Source organism: Pogoniulus pusillus, chromosome 25 (genome assembly GCF_015220805.1).
Source record: "Pogoniulus pusillus isolate bPogPus1 chromosome 25, bPogPus1.pri, whole genome shotgun sequence".
Lineage (NCBI taxonomy): Eukaryota > Metazoa > Chordata > Aves > Piciformes > Lybiidae > Pogoniulus > Pogoniulus pusillus.
Window position 1 is genome coordinate 9279921 of NC_087288.1, and position 17986 is coordinate 9297906.

General features: G+C 42.8%; 1 protein-coding gene across 5 annotated transcripts in view; it reads right to left on the reverse strand.

The window, feature by feature from the left end:
- The window catches only part of CLIP4 (CAP-Gly domain containing linker protein family member 4), a 59745-nt gene that overhangs the window by 4359 nt on the left and 37400 nt on the right, over positions 1–17986 (reverse strand). For all 5 annotated transcript variants that reach the window (XM_064164359.1, XM_064164361.1, XM_064164358.1 and 2 more), the window contains 9 exons: positions 16506–16624; positions 14029–14265; positions 11271–11406; positions 10378–10518; positions 7248–7331; positions 4722–4862; positions 4146–4280; positions 1240–1363; positions 402–466 (listed from right to left, as the gene is read on the reverse strand). In XM_064164359.1, the coding sequence (XP_064020429.1) occupies positions 402–466; positions 1240–1363; positions 4146–4280; positions 4722–4862; positions 7248–7331; positions 10378–10518; positions 11271–11406; positions 14029–14265; positions 16506–16624 (1182 nt within the window). The remainder of the gene's footprint in view (positions 1–401; positions 467–1239; positions 1364–4145; positions 4281–4721; positions 4863–7247; positions 7332–10377; positions 10519–11270; positions 11407–14028; positions 14266–16505; positions 16625–17986) is intronic.

A 17986-nucleotide genomic window follows, 5' to 3' on the forward strand; every position in this document is an offset into this window, starting at 1 on the left:
CATACAACCTGGCCTTGAACCTCTACAGGGAGAAGGCATTCACAGCCTCCCTTGGCAATCTGTTCCAGTGTCTCCCCACCCTCACTGTAAAACATTTCTTTCTCATCAAAAGATGACAGTGAGAGCAGGAATAAGTAGACACAAGCTGGGTTCTGTCATGTTTTTTCTGGGACAGAACCAGTGTCCACAATCTTCACTGACAATTGTTCTGCCAGTATAAGGTTATTTACACCATAGCGCTCCACAGCACCCCTTAAGGTAAGCAAGGGCCCAGCCAGACCAGTGGTTGGCATTTTGAGTGCCTTGAGAAATCTCTTGGGCATTTGGAGAAGGATGCTTTGTGCAGTAGGGTCTGCAGTGGGCTGATACAAACCAAATCCTTATAAAACCCAAATTCCTACCTGGGAAAGTGTGGCTTAGTTTACTGGACGAAGTCTCTGCGAGAGAATCCAGAGAACCTGTTAGCCTGAAAAGCAACAGCACAACAAAGAAGTCATTTTAACTCAACTCTGAACAGAACTACTGCTGCACTCCTTGTCAAATATGGACTGAGTTCTGATTCTTTGCCTTTTCCATCCACCCCCAAGAGACACCAACAGTTCAGCTGCAGTAAGACTGTAAGAGATACCCAGAGCAAAGCAGTTTCTTGAAGTTACTTGTCTTTTGCTCAGCAAGACAGCATGGGTATTTTTTAGGCAAGTTCTTTAGCAGTTTGCCTCAGCTTGGTTATTCAGGGAAAGAAAAGCAAGGAAATGTTTGTCAGGGTAGCTAGATACAGGTACAGCAGGAAAGAGCACAGCACACCTTGGATGTTCTTCCTTGCAGCCTAACAAAGAGATTACAGTGAGGTGGATACTTTGGTTTCTCTGTGAGTTAGCTGGAATAAGAATAGTTAATTCCAGTCATGTGCAAGGGCACCTTTCTTTACAACCACATTTAGCTCAGGAGTGGATCATGAAAGTAAGGTTTAATGAGCAGGGCCTCTATAAAATGAAGGCCCTGGAATGAAAACACTTGGAGTGGCTGCAGAGGAAACAGGGGCAGCTGCATTTCCAATTTATACTCAGCATTCAAGAAGCCGATCTAAAACCTGCCAGGTTTCCAATGGAGGTTTTAAACTTCTATTAGCAGAAGAAAACACTTATTTCTTCCATATCTGCTGTAAAAAATTGCTTCCCACTGGAAATGCCTTAAGAAAGCACTCGGCAAGACAAACACCAAAAGAGCTTCAGCACCTACCTCTGTACGCGAGAGGGGGGCGCAAATATACCGTATCTGGGAAGGCAACTGAAGTACTGAACACCTCCCACAGAGCCGTCGTTCTTCCCATGAGGCTTGTCCAATTCAATCCCACACCAGAATCCTGCATGTCAAAAGAGGAAAGTCAGGGCATTTCCAACAGAACACCAGAGGCTTTTCTTCAGCCAGCCAGTTGGTACCGTTGGCATTCAGCTGCATCAAGGCAAACAGTTTCCAGTTAGAAACCAGAGAGCAATTACTAAAAGCATATAATAACTGTGTCACAGCCAGAAGCTGCATTGGAGGAATTACCTCAGCATTTTGATAAGCTTTCAAGAGAATCACTGCCATTTTCATCCAGATAGAAAAGGTAAAACCATTTGTATCTGTACTACAGCCAAACAAGAGGTTAGCAAGTGGCTATGGGACAAAAAGGAGACGGGCAAGAAGAACAGTCGTGCTTCAAGTTTCCCTCTTCAGTCCTCTGACTACACACTTTATGCCTCATCTGAGAGCACCAACAGTAAAATTAAAGTTTTGATACTAATTCATTCCTGCTCTCTATTTAGCAAGTGATAATTAATACAAATTGCAAGGCTGGTTGTATGCTATTGAGAGAAGGCTGTAAGAACCAGAACTGGCCAGCAATTCATCTCCTACAGAACACCAACTAGGCATCAAGATGTTAATAAGCCTGATCAGTCATAACCTGTGATAAATGTGAGCTAATTACATAAAGGTGCTAAATTTCATACTCCATTAGCAAGCCTTATGCTATCCATCCCCAAAAGATTCAAAATTTAATTCAAGTCACTTGGTACTAAGGCACTGGATAAAATGATCATTCTAATTACCAGCTCAAGAACCACAGGAATGACAGCTTATGAATCAGAAGGGCTCAGCATGTCACAAGTTCTCCCCTTTCTGTTTTCAGAACTAAATAAATATCTGCATTGCAGCAGAAGAGAGAAAGTTTCATGGAATCATAGAATTGTCAGGGCTGCAAGGTGCCTCAAGGATCATCCAGCTCCAACCCCTCTGCCATGGGCAGAGACACCTTACACTGGATTAGGCTGGTCAGAGCCTCATCCAAGCCTGGCCTTAAAGACCTCCAAGAATGGGGCTTCCACCATATCCCTGGGCAACCTGTTCCAGTTTGAGTAGCTTCCAGAGCTTTGATACCTACTAAAATTTAAATACTTAAAGAAATTGCATCTGATCCATTTCCTACACCACTTTGGCAAATGGTGAGGGTTTGTCAGCTGTCCAGCCTCACTTGGTACAACACCATGTTTTTCTCCAAAACATTTTGTTCCCTGACTTGGAGTGGAGAGGGAGTAGACTTTTTGATTTCACCTTCGTTATAGCGCCCTGCGAAAAAAACATTCTTTTTCTCCTTGTAACCACCAACATGAAGAGTGATCACTTGAATTAAAGCATGAAAACAGCTCGTTTCTGCAGAGACTGCCCACAGTGAAGTGGGAGAAAGGGGTGAGAAGTGTCATGAGGTCAGAGCCAGGCTCTGCTCAGTGATGTCCAATGATAGGACAAGAGGCAGTGGGTGCAAGCTGGAGCAGAGGAGGTTCCACATGACCACAAGAAAAAACCTTTACACTCTTGAGAGTGACAAAGCCCTGGAGCAGGCTGCCCAGAGAGGCTGTGCAGTCTCCTTCTCTAGAGACGTTCAAGGCCTGTCTGGATGTGTTCCTCTGTGACCTGAGCTAGATCGTATGATCCTGCTCTGGCATGGGGGTCGGACTCGATGATCTCTGAGTCCCTTCCAACTCCTGACATCCTGTGAGCCTGTGAGTCTGGTCCCATTCTGTCACTGTAACACTGATGCCACCAAGCGTCAAAGCAAGGTACTGCTACTTCGGAATCAATCGCTGGACCTCATTTGAGCTACGTATTTACACCAAGATTTGCCAACTGGTTTTGCTTTACTCTTGCAATAAGAAGATGCTAGATAAGGGTATAAAGACCATCAAATCTGGTTACAAAAATAGCAGTATTTAGACTGGAGCATCTTCCCTATAAAAACAGGCTTAAAGGACTGGGGTTGGAGAAGAGAAGACAGAGCTACATTTCAATATCTGAAGGGGACCTACAGGAAGGCTGGGGAGGGACTGTTTAGAAGGGCTTGTGGTGATAGGAGGAGAGGCAATGGTTTGGAACTAGAGCAGCGGCGATTTAGGCTGGACAGCAGGAGGCAGTTCTTCGTAACGTGAGTGGTGTAATGTTGGCGCAGTCTGCCCAGGGATGTGGTGGATGCCCCATGCCTGGAGACATTCAAGTTTATACTTGATGTATCCCTGGATAGCCTGCTCTAGTTGGTGTCCTTGCTGGCATCAGAGGGATTGGACACCACGAGCGACGCAATCCGTGACTCTAAAGGCATGTGTTCTCTAACCGTGCACCACTCTGGAGACAAAAGCAAGCATCTGCAGAAAGCTTTTCTCTACAGCTAAGTATTTCTCCTAGTTAAGCAATGTGAGGGTACAAGTAGAAGTCAGCTTTTAAGTCATTCGTTTTTCCTGGCAATTCCATTAGACTAAAAAATATTCAGTGAAACAGAAGAACCAACCAAATTTGAAACAAACCAGGAAATGTAGATTTTTTTTTTGGAAGGAGAGAGGAAGAATAGGCAGTGGTGGAACGCTGAAACAGGTTGCCCAGGGAGGCAGGGGAGGTCCCATCCCTGGAGATATTCAATGGCAGGCTTGGCAAGGCTCTGAGCAACCCCATTTAGTGGAGATTGTCCCTGCTCACTGAAGGGACAGTTGGACTAAATGACCTTTAAAGGCCCCTTCCAACCCAAACCATTCTATGCTTCTCTTACAGTTTGTGTGGTCACACATAAGCCATCTCATATTGATTCTACAACATATACAGAGTACTGCACATACCTGGTGCAAATTTTGTCATCCCATAAAACCTAACAGTGCCTGTTCTCTGTCCTACCACCAGCACTCTGTCTCCAATCTGAATTTCTCCTTCCTCAAACCGATCTTTCCTCATAGCTGGAGAATAGCTGTGCAATCCTGTTTGACAGAAGAACAAGAGCTGAAATTAATGACTTGATCTCTTTAGAAGAATTCTTCACCAGTGAGCTAACTGATTGGTAAACAGAGTACTTTCAAAATAGTTTACCCTTTAACACATGTCAGCACGCTGCACATTTTGCTTAGACAAAGAACTGCTGTGGCCTACAGCCTCTTCTACTGCAGCTGAAAGGTAGGCTGACCAGCAAGAACACTTTTCCTCTTGAGGGTGTCTTAAAAAAACTGAAGTTCTCAAACTTCAGCTCATGCTTAAACTACTTCAAGTGTCTTTCTTGTACTACCTCAGACTCTGAAATGGCACAAGCAGTTTGATACAAGTACTGAGTACAGAGGTAAACTCCCACTTGTAAATCGGCTTTTAGCAAGAGAAAAAAAGGAGGGAGTAGCTGGAGGTTTTACCCTGAATAAAACTGACCATACCTGCACTGATTTTAGGTGAGGCAGAGGACAGTCTTGCCACTGGCTTCTTATTGCTGCTAGCTGGATTTCGCTTCTTGGAGTAATTCTGTTTGCCTTCCAAGGAGGTAGTGGAAGAGGAAGAGCTGCTGTAGCCTGGAAAACCTAAGAGACATAAACGGAAATGGTCCTTCAGAGGTCATACTCAGAAAGGGGACTGATTACACTAAAGGGAAAGCTGAAAGGAAGATGTTACCCGTCCTCCATCATGGGTAGAGCACAAAGAGCCAAAATTAAAAGTTGTTAACCAGCATTTACACAAACACCTGTCAGGAATGACAGAGGTTCACCTTACCCTGCCTTGGGAATAAAGCAATAGCTGAGTACTGGAAGAGGTCTCCAAAAACCCCTTCTTTATTACTCTATTAAAGTTCTTCTAAACAGTCCCAAGCATACTTGTTAAAATATGGGAGCCTCAGTAGTAAGAGATCATCCCATCAGCATCCAGTCTATTAAAGATTTGATGAGAAGTGGATGGAAGGTGCTATTATCTGAGTGAGTTATTGTCTGGATTAAAGCCTACTATATTCCATTACATACTGTATTAATATTTAAATCTGTACTATAAAGTAAGAATGGGAAATAAATCACTTTTATCTCCATTTGCAAACCCTGATGTCTGAACTGTCTGCTAAGACTTATGTTCAGCTTTCCTCCTTTACAAGCTTTCCCCAGTTCTCCCATTCCCTTCTACCCAAAATAAGGCAGTAAGGCTGAGGGAGCTGAGGTTGTTCAGCCTGCAGAACAGAAGGCTCTGGGAAGCCCTAATAGCAGCCTCCCAGTATCTGAAGGGAGCCTACAAGAAGGCTGAGAGAGATTGTTTGCAAAGGTCTGCAGCGACAAGACAAAGGGCAATGGTTTGAAATTAGAGAAAAGCAGATTTAGATTGGGTGTTAAGAACAAGTTCTTTACCTTGAGGGGAGTGGAACACTGGAACAGGCTGCCCAGGGAGGTAGTTGAAGCCCCATCCCTGGAACTATTCAAGGTCAGGCTCAACAAAGTGTTAAGCAACCTGATCTAGTGAAGGATGTCTCTGTTCAATGCAGGGGGGGTTGGACCAGATGACCTTTGGAGGTCCCTTCCAACCCAAACCATGCTACGATAAGACATAGCTATGCCTCAGTTTCCCAAGGTGAAAAATTAAGATCATATTATCAAACTTCCCGGAATTCTGAGAGGATTATTTCTTGAGTTTTCACAGAGCATCTCTAGTGCTAGATTTTTCTAAAGGTTTGCCATCTGCTTATAGCATTATCATTTATACAGGCTGCCCAGAGACCGGTTGAGTCATCACCCTTGGATGTGTTTTAGGGTCGTTTAGATGTGGTGCTTAGCAATCTGGGTTAGTGGCAAACTTGGTAGAGCAGGGTTGATGCTTGGACCTGGTGATCTCTAGGGTCTTTGCCAACCTGAATGATTCTATGATCCCAAAATAAGGCTTCACTCCACATCACTTACAATCCTAGGAGTCCTATTAATTGTGGTTATCATATGGCATTCAAACAGATGTTGTACTGGCAACTACATTTCATTGTGTGACCAGAACTTGAAGACCTAGACATTTAGTACCCTCCATGGACAAAACATTGGCAACCTCTGTCTACACAAGTTTTTTTGCTCACCTGTGAAGAGTATCATCTAGAACTGCTTACGTAGTTTACCCTAACCTCTTCCTCACAACTGTTCACTGGTGTAAGATGCTTCTCTTCAAAGAAAGTATATTCAAATTCACACTAACCTCAAAGAAACATTGCCTCTGCCAAAATTTACAGTATGACTTTACAGATGAAAACCCAGAGACGATTGTTAAAGACACCCCTGAAAGTGAGGCCTCTTCGTGTTCAAAGTTCAGCAAACAAAACACTGATGCTGATGTCACCATGCAACTCTGAAAGGTGGTAACCGCAGAGAGCAATTCCTATGTAAAAGGACCTTTTTAAAAGCTAGTTTCATTTATCACATTTGAAGCTTGTTATTATGAGCCTTCCATGCTACAATGCCAAGACTGTTAAGTGCTGCTAGATTATGACAATTTATTCTCCAAGCTTGAGCACACAGGTACAGGAGAGAATAAAAATTCCAATGGACTGTGTGCACAGCTCTTCATTAAAATCTAAGCAGCAGCGACACAGGGCAAAAGGCCTCACTCAGAAACCTAAGAAGGTAATTCTGCAGATCATCTGTAATATCATCTGCTATGAGACAGCTTTCAGATTTAAGGGCTTGTCTATATTCTCCTGCATGTATTTGGATAGAAGCTGCTATCAAGTCCAACACAGAATGGCAGCCAAACATCCACACTAATTACTCTTGCTATTAGTGAATTAAATGTGTGCAGCCTGCTTAGGACTTGAGCACAGAGAGATAAGGCAGGTTTTTTTCTATGGTGTAAATGCAGGGCTTTTAGAGGTAATGCAGTCATTAACAATCCCTCTGCCCTACAAATTTTTCTCTCAAGATGTTAGAAAGCAAACAAAAAAAAAGTGTTACCTTCTTTTCCCGGCACAGCTTTTCCCCTGCTAGGCGTCACAGAGTTGCTTTCAGCAGCACTGTCTTTTTTTGCCATGGTTAGGCCTGTAAAAAGATACACAACTAAATATAAACTTATTGACAACAAACAATAATTTTACAGCAAAGTCATCTACAAAACCAGCCTGACAGGTTTTCAGTTTGGTGGAGGCACAAATAAAATGGATTAGAAACCTGTGTCCACTTCCTTAAATAACTGGTAAATGGCTAAAACAAGACTGCAGAAATGGTTTTTTTTTGAGGCAGAAGCACCAACCAGAAGTTGTTAAAAGCACAAAAAGAAGTTGCTAAAACACATTCCAATAGTCCAAACTATCATATCAAAAAACAAAAGAAGTTACCTGCAAAATGTTCATATTAAAGTTTAACTTGCATCTTTCATTTACATCTGTTACAAAGCATACAATAGAATCACACAGGTTGGAAGAGACCTCCAAGATCATCCAGTCTCCAACCTAGCACCCAGCCCTGTCCAGTCAACTGGACCATGGCACTAAGTGCCCCATCCAGGCTTTTCTTGAACACCTCCAGGGACAGTGACTCCACCACCTCCCTGGGCAGCCCATTCCAATGCCAATCACTCTCTCTGCCAACAACTTCCTCCTAACATCCAGCCTAGACCTGTCCTGGCACAACTTGAGACTGTGTCCCCTTCTTCTGTTGCTGGTTGCCTGGCAGAAGAGACCAACCCCACCTGGCTACAGCCTCCCTTCAGGTAGTTGTAGACAGCAATGAGCTCTGCCCTGAGCCTCCTCTTCTGCAGGCTGCACACCCTCAGTTCCCTCAGCCTCTCCTCACAGGGTTGTGCTCCAGGCCTCTCACCAGCTTTGTTGCCCTTCTCTGGACACGTTCCAGTATCTCAGTATCTCTCTTGAATTGAGGAGCCCAGAACTGGACAAAGTACTCAAGATGTGGCCTGACCAATGCTGAGTACAGGGGAAGCATAACCTCGTCCTACTGGCCACACTGTTCCTGATACAGGCCAGGATGCCACATTCAGTTTTGCAGTACTTAAGGTGTACTGCTCACTAGCATCAAATTCACAACTTTTGCATTAAAGACCACACAGAAAAGTTTTGAGATATTTTAGACCAAATCTTCATTCAGCCCACAAATGATGAAGCAAACAGGCCAATATGTGATTTTTTTTAAGAGCCTAACTCTTGGAGCAGCAGTGTTGTGACAGGCATAGGAGCTAATGCTGCAACCTGAATTATAATTTGTGAATACTCATTTTGCATTTCTGACAGTTTCTTATCCTAACTCAACGAAGAACAAGCTTCTGGATGATTTATCCCCTGCCTGTCATGGAAAAAAAAATTAAAGAATCCCCAAACACCTTTTTTAACTACGTCTTTCAGCTTAACTCAGTTACAGGAACTGAACTGGTTTGCAAATGTACTGTATTTTCCAAAATGTTAGGCTCTCATCATCACCTCTAACTCCCAAGCTGGAGGAGGGTAGATTAGAATGTTAGGGGTGGGAAGGGTCCTCTACAGATCATCAAGTCCAACCCCCCCCTGCCAAAGCAGGACCATAATCCAGTGCAGGTCACACAGGGATGCATCCAGATGGGGCTTGGAAGTCTCCAGGGGAGGCTACACAACCTCTCTGGGGAGCCTGTTCCAGTGCTCCATGGTGCTTGCAGTATAGAAGTTCCTCCTCATGTTAAGGTGGAACTTCTCGTGCTGTAGTTTACATCCATTGCCCCTTATCCTATCACAGGGCACAACTGAGAAGATTCTGGCCCCTCCCTCTTGACACCCAGCCCTCAGATATTTATAAACATTTATAAGATCCCCTCCAAGTCTTCTCTTCACCAGACCCAAAAGCCCCATGTCTTTCAGCCTCTCCCCAGAAGGAAGAAGTTCCTCACCATAAGGGTGGCGAGACACTGGCACAGGTTGCCCAGGGAGGTGGTAGAAGCCCCATCCCTGGATGTTTTTAAGGCCAGGCTGGATGTGCTGCTGAGGAACTTGATCTAGTGGAAAGTGTCCCTGCCCATGGCAGGGAGGTTGGAACTAGATGATCCTTGAGGTCCCTTCCAGCCCTGACAATTCTATGATTCTGTGATTAAAGCATGAGATCAATAAACTCACATTTCTGACTGATCTCAGCTTGATCACAGGAATTCTTTTCCTAAACACCTGAAAAAGATCTGTTTTCATCAACCCGATAGATTAGTCAAACCCAGAAGGAACAAATCACACATTATACAGCATTCTATTTTACTTCACAGCTTATAACTTCATCTACAAAAAGGATATTCATTCTTCTTGGATCACTACAAGGGACAATGGGCACAAACTAGAAGCCAGGAGGTTTCACTTAGAGGAAAAAATTCTTTACTGTAAGGGTGACAGAGCACTGGAGCAGTCTCCTTCTCTGGTGACTTTCAGAACTCATCTGGATATGTTCCTGTGCAACTTGATCTAGGCCAATCTGGTTTAGTAAATGATTTTTAGAGGTCTCTTCCAACCCTCACCATTCTGTGATTACAAATTAGTGTCTTGCATGGGTGAAGTTTAAAGAAATGTAATTTGGTGATGAATGTCAAAACTGAAACCCAAAGTTCTACCTCTGCAGCTTTATCCTCCCACTCCAAGCCAGTGAATCAGCCTGACACTAACTCTAACAGACCTTTCAACCCAACAGCATCTTAAAAATGGCAGCTTCCAGATTGCCCTTAGTGGGTGTAAGTTCTGCTGGGCAGATGATGCATTAATCTAATTTTCACTTAAAGCAAAGAATAAAATGTTACAAATTTACAAAGACAGAAATGCAGCTTTGTGACAGAAAGATGGTGTCTGACTGTCTAGAACACACTGTCTCTGACACAGGAAACAGTCCAATGTAAAGACACTCAATAACCTCTCCCAGATATCAGATCACTATCATCACTGAACAGCTACACACAGCAGCCTTCCAGTACCAGGTTACAGGCTGGTGAACCTCTGGTAATGAGAACATGTACATAAATAAGTATTATCTCCTCATCCTCAGTGATGATTCTAAAGATTTACACAATTGGTGCCAATACTTGAAGAGCAGAATCACTCTATCCTGTCTCAAAATACAAGAAAATACTCACCAGAATTCACTTTGGAAGTTATGTGAGTCACATCTATTTTCTTAGCTTTGACCAAAGGTGAAGACCTCGTGGAAGAACTTCGTATGGAGCCTTTCTTGTGATCAGAAGCCTTGCTTATTTTAGAAAGAGGTGCAAAGATACCTGGAGAGAAAATTGTGTGCGCCAAAAAGAAATCAGAGATAATACTAAATGTAACAAAACTTTCTGGCTACTACTTCTCAATTAATTTAGAGATTTTTAGCCACAATCACAGAATGGTTTGGGTTGGACACGACCTCCACAGATCATCTACTCCAACCCCCTCTGCAGTCAGCAGGGATGTCCTGGAGACTGGATGAGGCACTTAGTGCCATGGTTTAGTTAAATAGAAGGTGGTAGGTGATAGGTTGGACTCAATGATCTCAAAGGTCTTTTCCAACCTGGTTAATTCTGCAATCCTCAACTAGATCAGGTTGCCCAGAGCCTTGTTGAGCTTCACCTTGAATATCTCCAGGGACAGGGCCTCAACCACCTTCCCGGGCAACCTGCTGCAGTGATCCACTACCCTCATGGTACCCTAGATCACTGTGCTGTCAAAGCACTTGGAGGATAGGAAAGACTAGCTCCAAGAGTGAAATTAAAAGGCTTATCAAGCAACTTGGACAGAAACTGTGGATTTGAACCCCATTTTTGTCCTTGATGGTAACATTCATTCTCCAGTGTTACAAACACAAGACTTGATATCAAGTGTCCATGAAGTATCAACTAAAATACCTCAAGCTCAAAGTTAGAAAACAACTACAAGTGTGAACATCTTAAAGAAAATGCAGGTAAGGAAGTATGGCCATTGTAACAACACAGAGATAGCTCCAAGAGCATAGATGGAAAACAAAAAAGTTAATTAAAGGTTATACCCCGTTTGGGTGCACATTTGAAGTACTGGACTCTTCCAACACTTCCATTGTTCTTTCCTTCTGGATGATCCAGCTCTATGCCAGCCCACTGGCCACTGGCAAATTCTGTTGTGCCACAAAATCTCAATGTACCAACCTAAAGCAGAAAGCATCAACACAGAACAACTTTGTCAAACTCATATTGTTTACAACAACACAGGACTAGAGGGAATGGAGCAAAGTTGGAGGTGAGGAGATTCAGGATGGACATGAGGAAGAAGTTGTTCAGCATGACAGTGGTGAGAGGCTGGAATGGATTATGCAGGGAGCTGGTTGATGCCCCATCCCTGGAGGTGTTTAAGGCCAGGCTGGATGAGGCTGTGGCCAGCCTGCTCTAGGGCAGGGTGTCCCTGGGCATGGCAGGGGGGTTGGAACTAGATGATCCTTGTGGTCCCTTCCAAGCCTGACTGATTGTATGCAATCACCTTCTACTCTGAACAGGAAGAAACCGTGTCTTTATTTCTTTTTTTCCCCACTACAAAACCTTCTGAACATCTTATAAAGAAATAAACCTGACCCAGAGCCTGTACTTCTTTCACACTGAAAATCTCCTTTAAACTTGATTGTTACAGGCAGGTACACGACACTAATCTAACCAGAGGAAGCTTGGCCAAGCAGTCTAATATCTCTCCACTCTCCAGGCACCAGCCAGAGGGCACTGACTGGGCAGAGAGGAGACCAGCAAGCACCTGGAGGGGGAGATGACAAAGCTGAGGCTCCACTTTGGCACAAGCCCTAGGGCTGGCACAAACACTAGGACTTGCACAAGCAAGGAGCAGAGGACATCTCGCATATAAGCAATGCAGTGGGAACAGGAGAAAAAAGTTTTCTTCCAGCTACTGGTTTCCCTGCACTGACATTTCACTCAGTGTCCAGATAACCTAGCACAGCAGGAGCGGGGGAAGCTGAGGGACTCTAAATCATGTACGCTAAACTCTTGCTCACACAGCTTCCTATCCTGTAGAACAACTAGAAGGACAGGTGCAGCAGGAATTAATAGAGGAATCCATTTTCCCTCTGGCATATATTGTGTGTGGCTTTCAAGCTTCATTAAAGCTGATACATTAGGAGACTGCAGAAGCAGGAAACAGAACAGGAATCCATAAACATTGTCCACTGCCCTTGTCCCAGCTTCCATACTCAGGAAATGAAAACATACCCAAGAGGAGGTTATGAACTAGGCACCATTTTCAACATTCTGTTCTCACTTCTGCTCCAACCTCTACACATTTATGAGTATTGAGGGGGAGGGGAAGACAGAGCCAAGATTAAATTCTCCATTCAGACAAATGAGGAAAGGGGGTGGGAAACGATGTGGGAGTAATGCAGAACAGCTCCACGCACACAAAGAAAGGAAGGGAGGAAAAGGAAGACCAGAAAGTACAATCACATTCCTCCTTCCCACCAGCTGTGTGACAGCTTTGTTTCCCTTAAAAACAAAACCAAAACAAGCAAAAAAAACCTACAAAAACAACAAACAACCAAGAAAGTAGCCAGAAATCTGCCCAGGCTTAGGCTGCAGGGAAACAGCTTCCAACAACTCCTTAAAAAAAAAGCAACAGCATACAAAGAAAAAATAACCAAACCCAGAAAACTTTATCCACACACAGTAAGCATGCTAAGGTACAAACAGTGCTACAAGGCCTTATTTGGATGAAAAATACCCAAGAGGACTAATTTCTTGTCTTTCTTGCTATAAAGCCCACTTGCATTTACATTATCTCCCCTTGCTTTCACTGTGCAATTGCTTCATGTAAAAGAGAAGTTCATGAACTTCTCGCTGCCTTTAAAGAAGCAGTTTCCTGCATGTACTTCAGCTAAAATGCTTTCTGCATAGCTAATGATTCCTTCCCTTTTCCTGACCCAATTTCAAGAATACACCAAATGAAAACACAAAATGGAAGGTGCTTTGCACTCACAGTGGAGTTCACTCTGGAACACCTCCGTTGCGAGAGTTATGAATCTCAAGTTCTACTAGAAAAAATATTAAAGGCAAAGCTACTCCAACATCACATTTTGCTCACAGATGCCTTCAATATTTACCAGAAAAACACCTGAAGTCTTTGTAACATTCTTAAATCACTCTCAATATCAATGCCAACTGCAACACTGACGTTACAGTTTGCAAATACTTTCTTTTTACCTAGCAAAGCAGCTTCTTAAAAGCTACTCACATGAGCTGGACCAGTATTAGCTACATCTTTACACTTCCACGGAACAAAGTAGCAACCCTTCTGGCACAGCACTGCTTCCAAGATTTTAGCTGCATTGCACCGGTGAAATTGGGTTGCTGTAGGCTAAGAGGAATTCAAGTTCTCTTTTACTACAGTCTGGAAATGTCAGAGGTAATTCATGACTGCATACCCATACCTGAAAGCTGGGCAGCTCACAAAGTCACCTGCAGATTTTACCATCATTCTGATGTGACACCAAAAATGTTAACAAAAGCTGAGCCATGCTGATGTACTATAGGATACTGTTAGAAAACTGTTTACAGATACAAAGTGCAGACCATGTCTGTTGAAATAGCTGTTCAGGGAGTGACTTGAACACCTAGCCGTTCAGCTTATTGCTTTCTGAAACCAGATCCTTACTGCCATCCAGAGTTCATCCTTTCCAGAAAGTGTATTAGACCATCACATTTCAGATAGGTCTCCAAAGAGGTAAATGAATTGGCTGTCCAGAAGTGATGAGGGTAATACCAGGCTGCTGATCATACCTTCTGCCCTGCAATAACAACACGATCTCCCAGCTTCAGGCCCAGCGATAAAAGCATGGCCTTGCCTGTGACGTGATCGTAGTTTGGAATCATGGCTTTTGAGATGTCACACGAGAGGGGCACTGCATCCAGCAAGATCTGCTTGATTTCTTTTGCACTGGCTGCTGCATCTGCCATTTCCAGTGGCATATCTACAGGATCAGGAACCACATCTGCTGGAATCTGCCCTTTATCATTCTGCAGAAACAGGACAGAGGCAGGATTTAGTGTCACAACAAGATAAACGCGATCAGGCTAAACCACGTTAAGTTTTTTATCCTCTTCATTAGGCATTTTTCCTAGAATATAAGCAGCTACAAAAACATCCACGTTTTCAAATAAAGGTGCCAAAACATCCTTAGATATTGAAGGCAGCAATTACAGTGGCTTGTTTTCAAAAGTGCTAAGCTACCAACATTTTTAACCTTAAGAGTATTATTTGTAATTGAAACACAGCAAGAAAATAGACACCCCTGTGTCTGAACAGATTTAAAGAAGCAAGGAAGCATCCTGGTCTGTAATACCAATACCATAAAATTACACCTTCCAAAGAATTTCTCTCTACACAGTGTAGAGTCTGCTCCTTGCTGAGGTTTATTCTACGTGCAAGACAGAATTTAGTTCTTATGTTGCATGTATGAAGAATACATGAAGTTGATGTCTCACTGAAATACTTCACCTGCTACAGTTTACTTAGAGACTATTTCATGAGAGATGAATTAAGGACAGGAGCCTTTCCAAACACTTCCCACTCCCAGAGAGCAGTGACCATGACTCCATGTATGTCCCATGTGACATCTGCCCTAGGCCAAATTTGTTAGTCTCAGCTCACCTAGAGGTCACCTTAACTCACGGCCAGCTGGCCAGAGAGCAGGTCTGTATGGGCTGTCAGCCTGCTACCATAGCAAGTTGTAGCTACACTTTCTTCAGCAAAGGTGTGAGTACAGATCTTCGCTCACCTGACAGTTTTCATGTTGTGGAAACAATTATCTCAGTCTTCCAAATCTGCCTCAGCTGAGCCCATGGACTCAGAAATTACTGGAAGCTCAGAACGCAAACAAAGCAAGACTCTATTTGCTTTGTTTGCTTAGAAAACAGACTAAAAGCTCAACTTTCTCCTAGCCCCCTAAAAATCTCCCTATCTCAACTCTGCAAAACTAGAATCCTTACTACTCAGCTTTTACACTCAGCTGTTCTCATATAAGCAGACTCTACACACTGCTTCTGGTCAGAACTCTGTTGTGGGACCGAAGAATTAAGCATCTCCCATTCTTTAGGAAATCTAGAGTCATACTATCAATAACACAGCAGCCCCATTCATGTCACAGTAACCTTAAAATAGGATATAGCCAAGTTACAGGTTGGACTGGATGATCTTGGAGGTCTCTTCCAACCTGGTTGATTCTATGACCAGGATTTGTTTTCAGTTTTGAGTCATCACACTACCAATTCAGCCACCCAAGTGCCCTGCCAATCCTTGTGTCAACACAAGGCAGCATGCACAGGAGAGACAAGGAGGCAAAAGTGGGCAGAGTGGCACAGGATTGTTTGTTGGTTGTTGGGCTTGGGGGGGAGGGTTGGTTTGTTTTTTTTCCCAAGAGCATAGCCACCTTTTGCCAGCTCAGAATGCTTGTACAAGAACAAGGCAGTACTCCCTGTGACAGCGAGCATGCAGTTGCCACAGAATCTGAAACATGTATGTGCACACTGAGACAAAGAAAAACAGAGACTCTGAAGAGGTCTAGGTTGAGTATCATGAAGAACTGCATGAACAATGATGCTGCTCAAGATTTCACATCGTACACAAGAAAAACAATTCTTTGAGCACTCTTAATTCTATTTCTCATTAAAAAACCCAACTGACTATGAAAATGGGGACCTGAGATACTGGCTACACTAAAGAGAACAGAATACAAACACATGCACACAATTAACAAAACCAAACCAAAACACTCAAAACCCAAGATCTGTGGCCAGACACCTCATAACTCAGGCATGTTTTTTGGTTAGTAAGCAGAACAGTTAATGTTTCTTCATTATCAGTTACTTATGCTAAGACTAAATCTACTGCTAAGCAATAAAATACATTTCTGAGGGTCACAGACTGCGCTGCTGTGTATCTGAAAAGATTCTCCCCACTGCCATTACAGCTGATGCAAGACACAAAGAAGTATTTAAAAAATGAAAGAAAATTTCAAGCAACAGCTGGAAGTACACCTTGAAAGTCATTTGAAGAAGTGACCTAGACTGTGACAGACACCCACAAGCTTTGACACACAAGAATGACAAAGCACACAAACTCATGCACTGCAAGTGCTAAATCATTGTTTTCTGAGGCACTATCACTCCATGTAAAAAACCAAACTCATGAACAGATTGCTCCATTTTTCCAGGTGCTTTGTTTTACTTTTTGGTGAATCTACAACCTAATTCCTTACCCTAAAGGCAGGATTTGCTCCATGTTCCAGCAAACACTTGACAGCTCCTGTACATAGGTTAAATGCAGCAATATGCAAAGCTGTTCCAAAATCAAAATCACTACAGGTGGCATCCACATCTGCAAGTAAACATCACATGTGAGGCAGGGAGTTCTGTTACACAAACATTTCACCCTACAGATTCTTTGAAAGGACATTCACTGTTTACAGTTTATGCTAAAACATATTAGAGGACACCATTATTTACATACTAAATGCCCTTGAGAAGTTCTACACAGAATATCAACCTTATCTGCATCTGTCTATCCATCCATCCCATGAAGCAATCAGCATTTCCTTTCCTTCATTTGATAGTACTGATGACTTCATTGCAAAATTGTCACTACTTGGGAGGCTCAATCCACTGTGCTAAGATTAACAAGTTAGTAACTTTAAGTGTGCACGTAAAATCATGTTCCAGAAATACTTCTATTTTATTCCTTCTAGGTGTCAAAAGTTAAGATGAGATACATCTTCAACCAGTTGTTCTCCTTTGTGAGCAGGCAGTAGGGCAAGAGAAAACAATTCTATCACTGCTTTGCATTGATGTAATTACTAGTGGCCAAGAATGAAGCAAGAGCTAAGTGATTTCTGCAATTGTTTTGTTTTCAAAGAACTGCACTCTACAGGCTCCTGTGCTGGTGAATCTGGCAAATGGAGCACTGCATTTGGCTGAAAGAGATTCTAGTAGTTTTCCATCATAATGATTCCAGATATCTCTATCTGCTAGGACATTATTACTGTTCTAGAAGACTGGAACATTTAATGTCTGTTTAGTCTTTGGCTCCTTTCCTAAACTGTGTAAGACAGGTGTCAGTTTGAGTCAACTGTGCATATGACATAACTGAAAATGTCAGCTGGCTTAATACACAAACCAAAACCCAACAAGTATTAGTAATAATCGTGGGGAATATCAAACTTTCCACCTCAGGGCTGTACAGTCTCCTTGTATTTTCCAGCATCAATCTCTGTCCCAAAAAAACACTAGCCCTTCTCACAAGGGGCTAAACAAAGTATATCCCAACTCTAAATTAGTATTATGGGAGTAAATAAAACATATCTTTATCTTCCATATATGTTTGTCTATAGATACACCAACGTCACACATACTAAGACAGATCGACTCTGAATTCTAGTAAGACCAAAAGTAACAACTCTGGGATGCAATTTTAACACTTCCAAAATGGTACTAATATGAATAGAAACTGAAGCTATTTTAAATGTAATTGGCACATCACGAGAAGGATACAAGGCTGCATTCACATGATGCAATTACAGCAAGAGCTTCGTCTGCAGATGTATCTTTTATAGATCAAATGTCAAAAGATCATTATCAGCATAAAACCAAGTAGAAGCACTGAGGCTTTTTCAACCACTTAAACTCCTGTGTTTAACAAGGCTGTTGAGCAGGTATTTGAAGTACCTGAAGGACCCTACAAGAA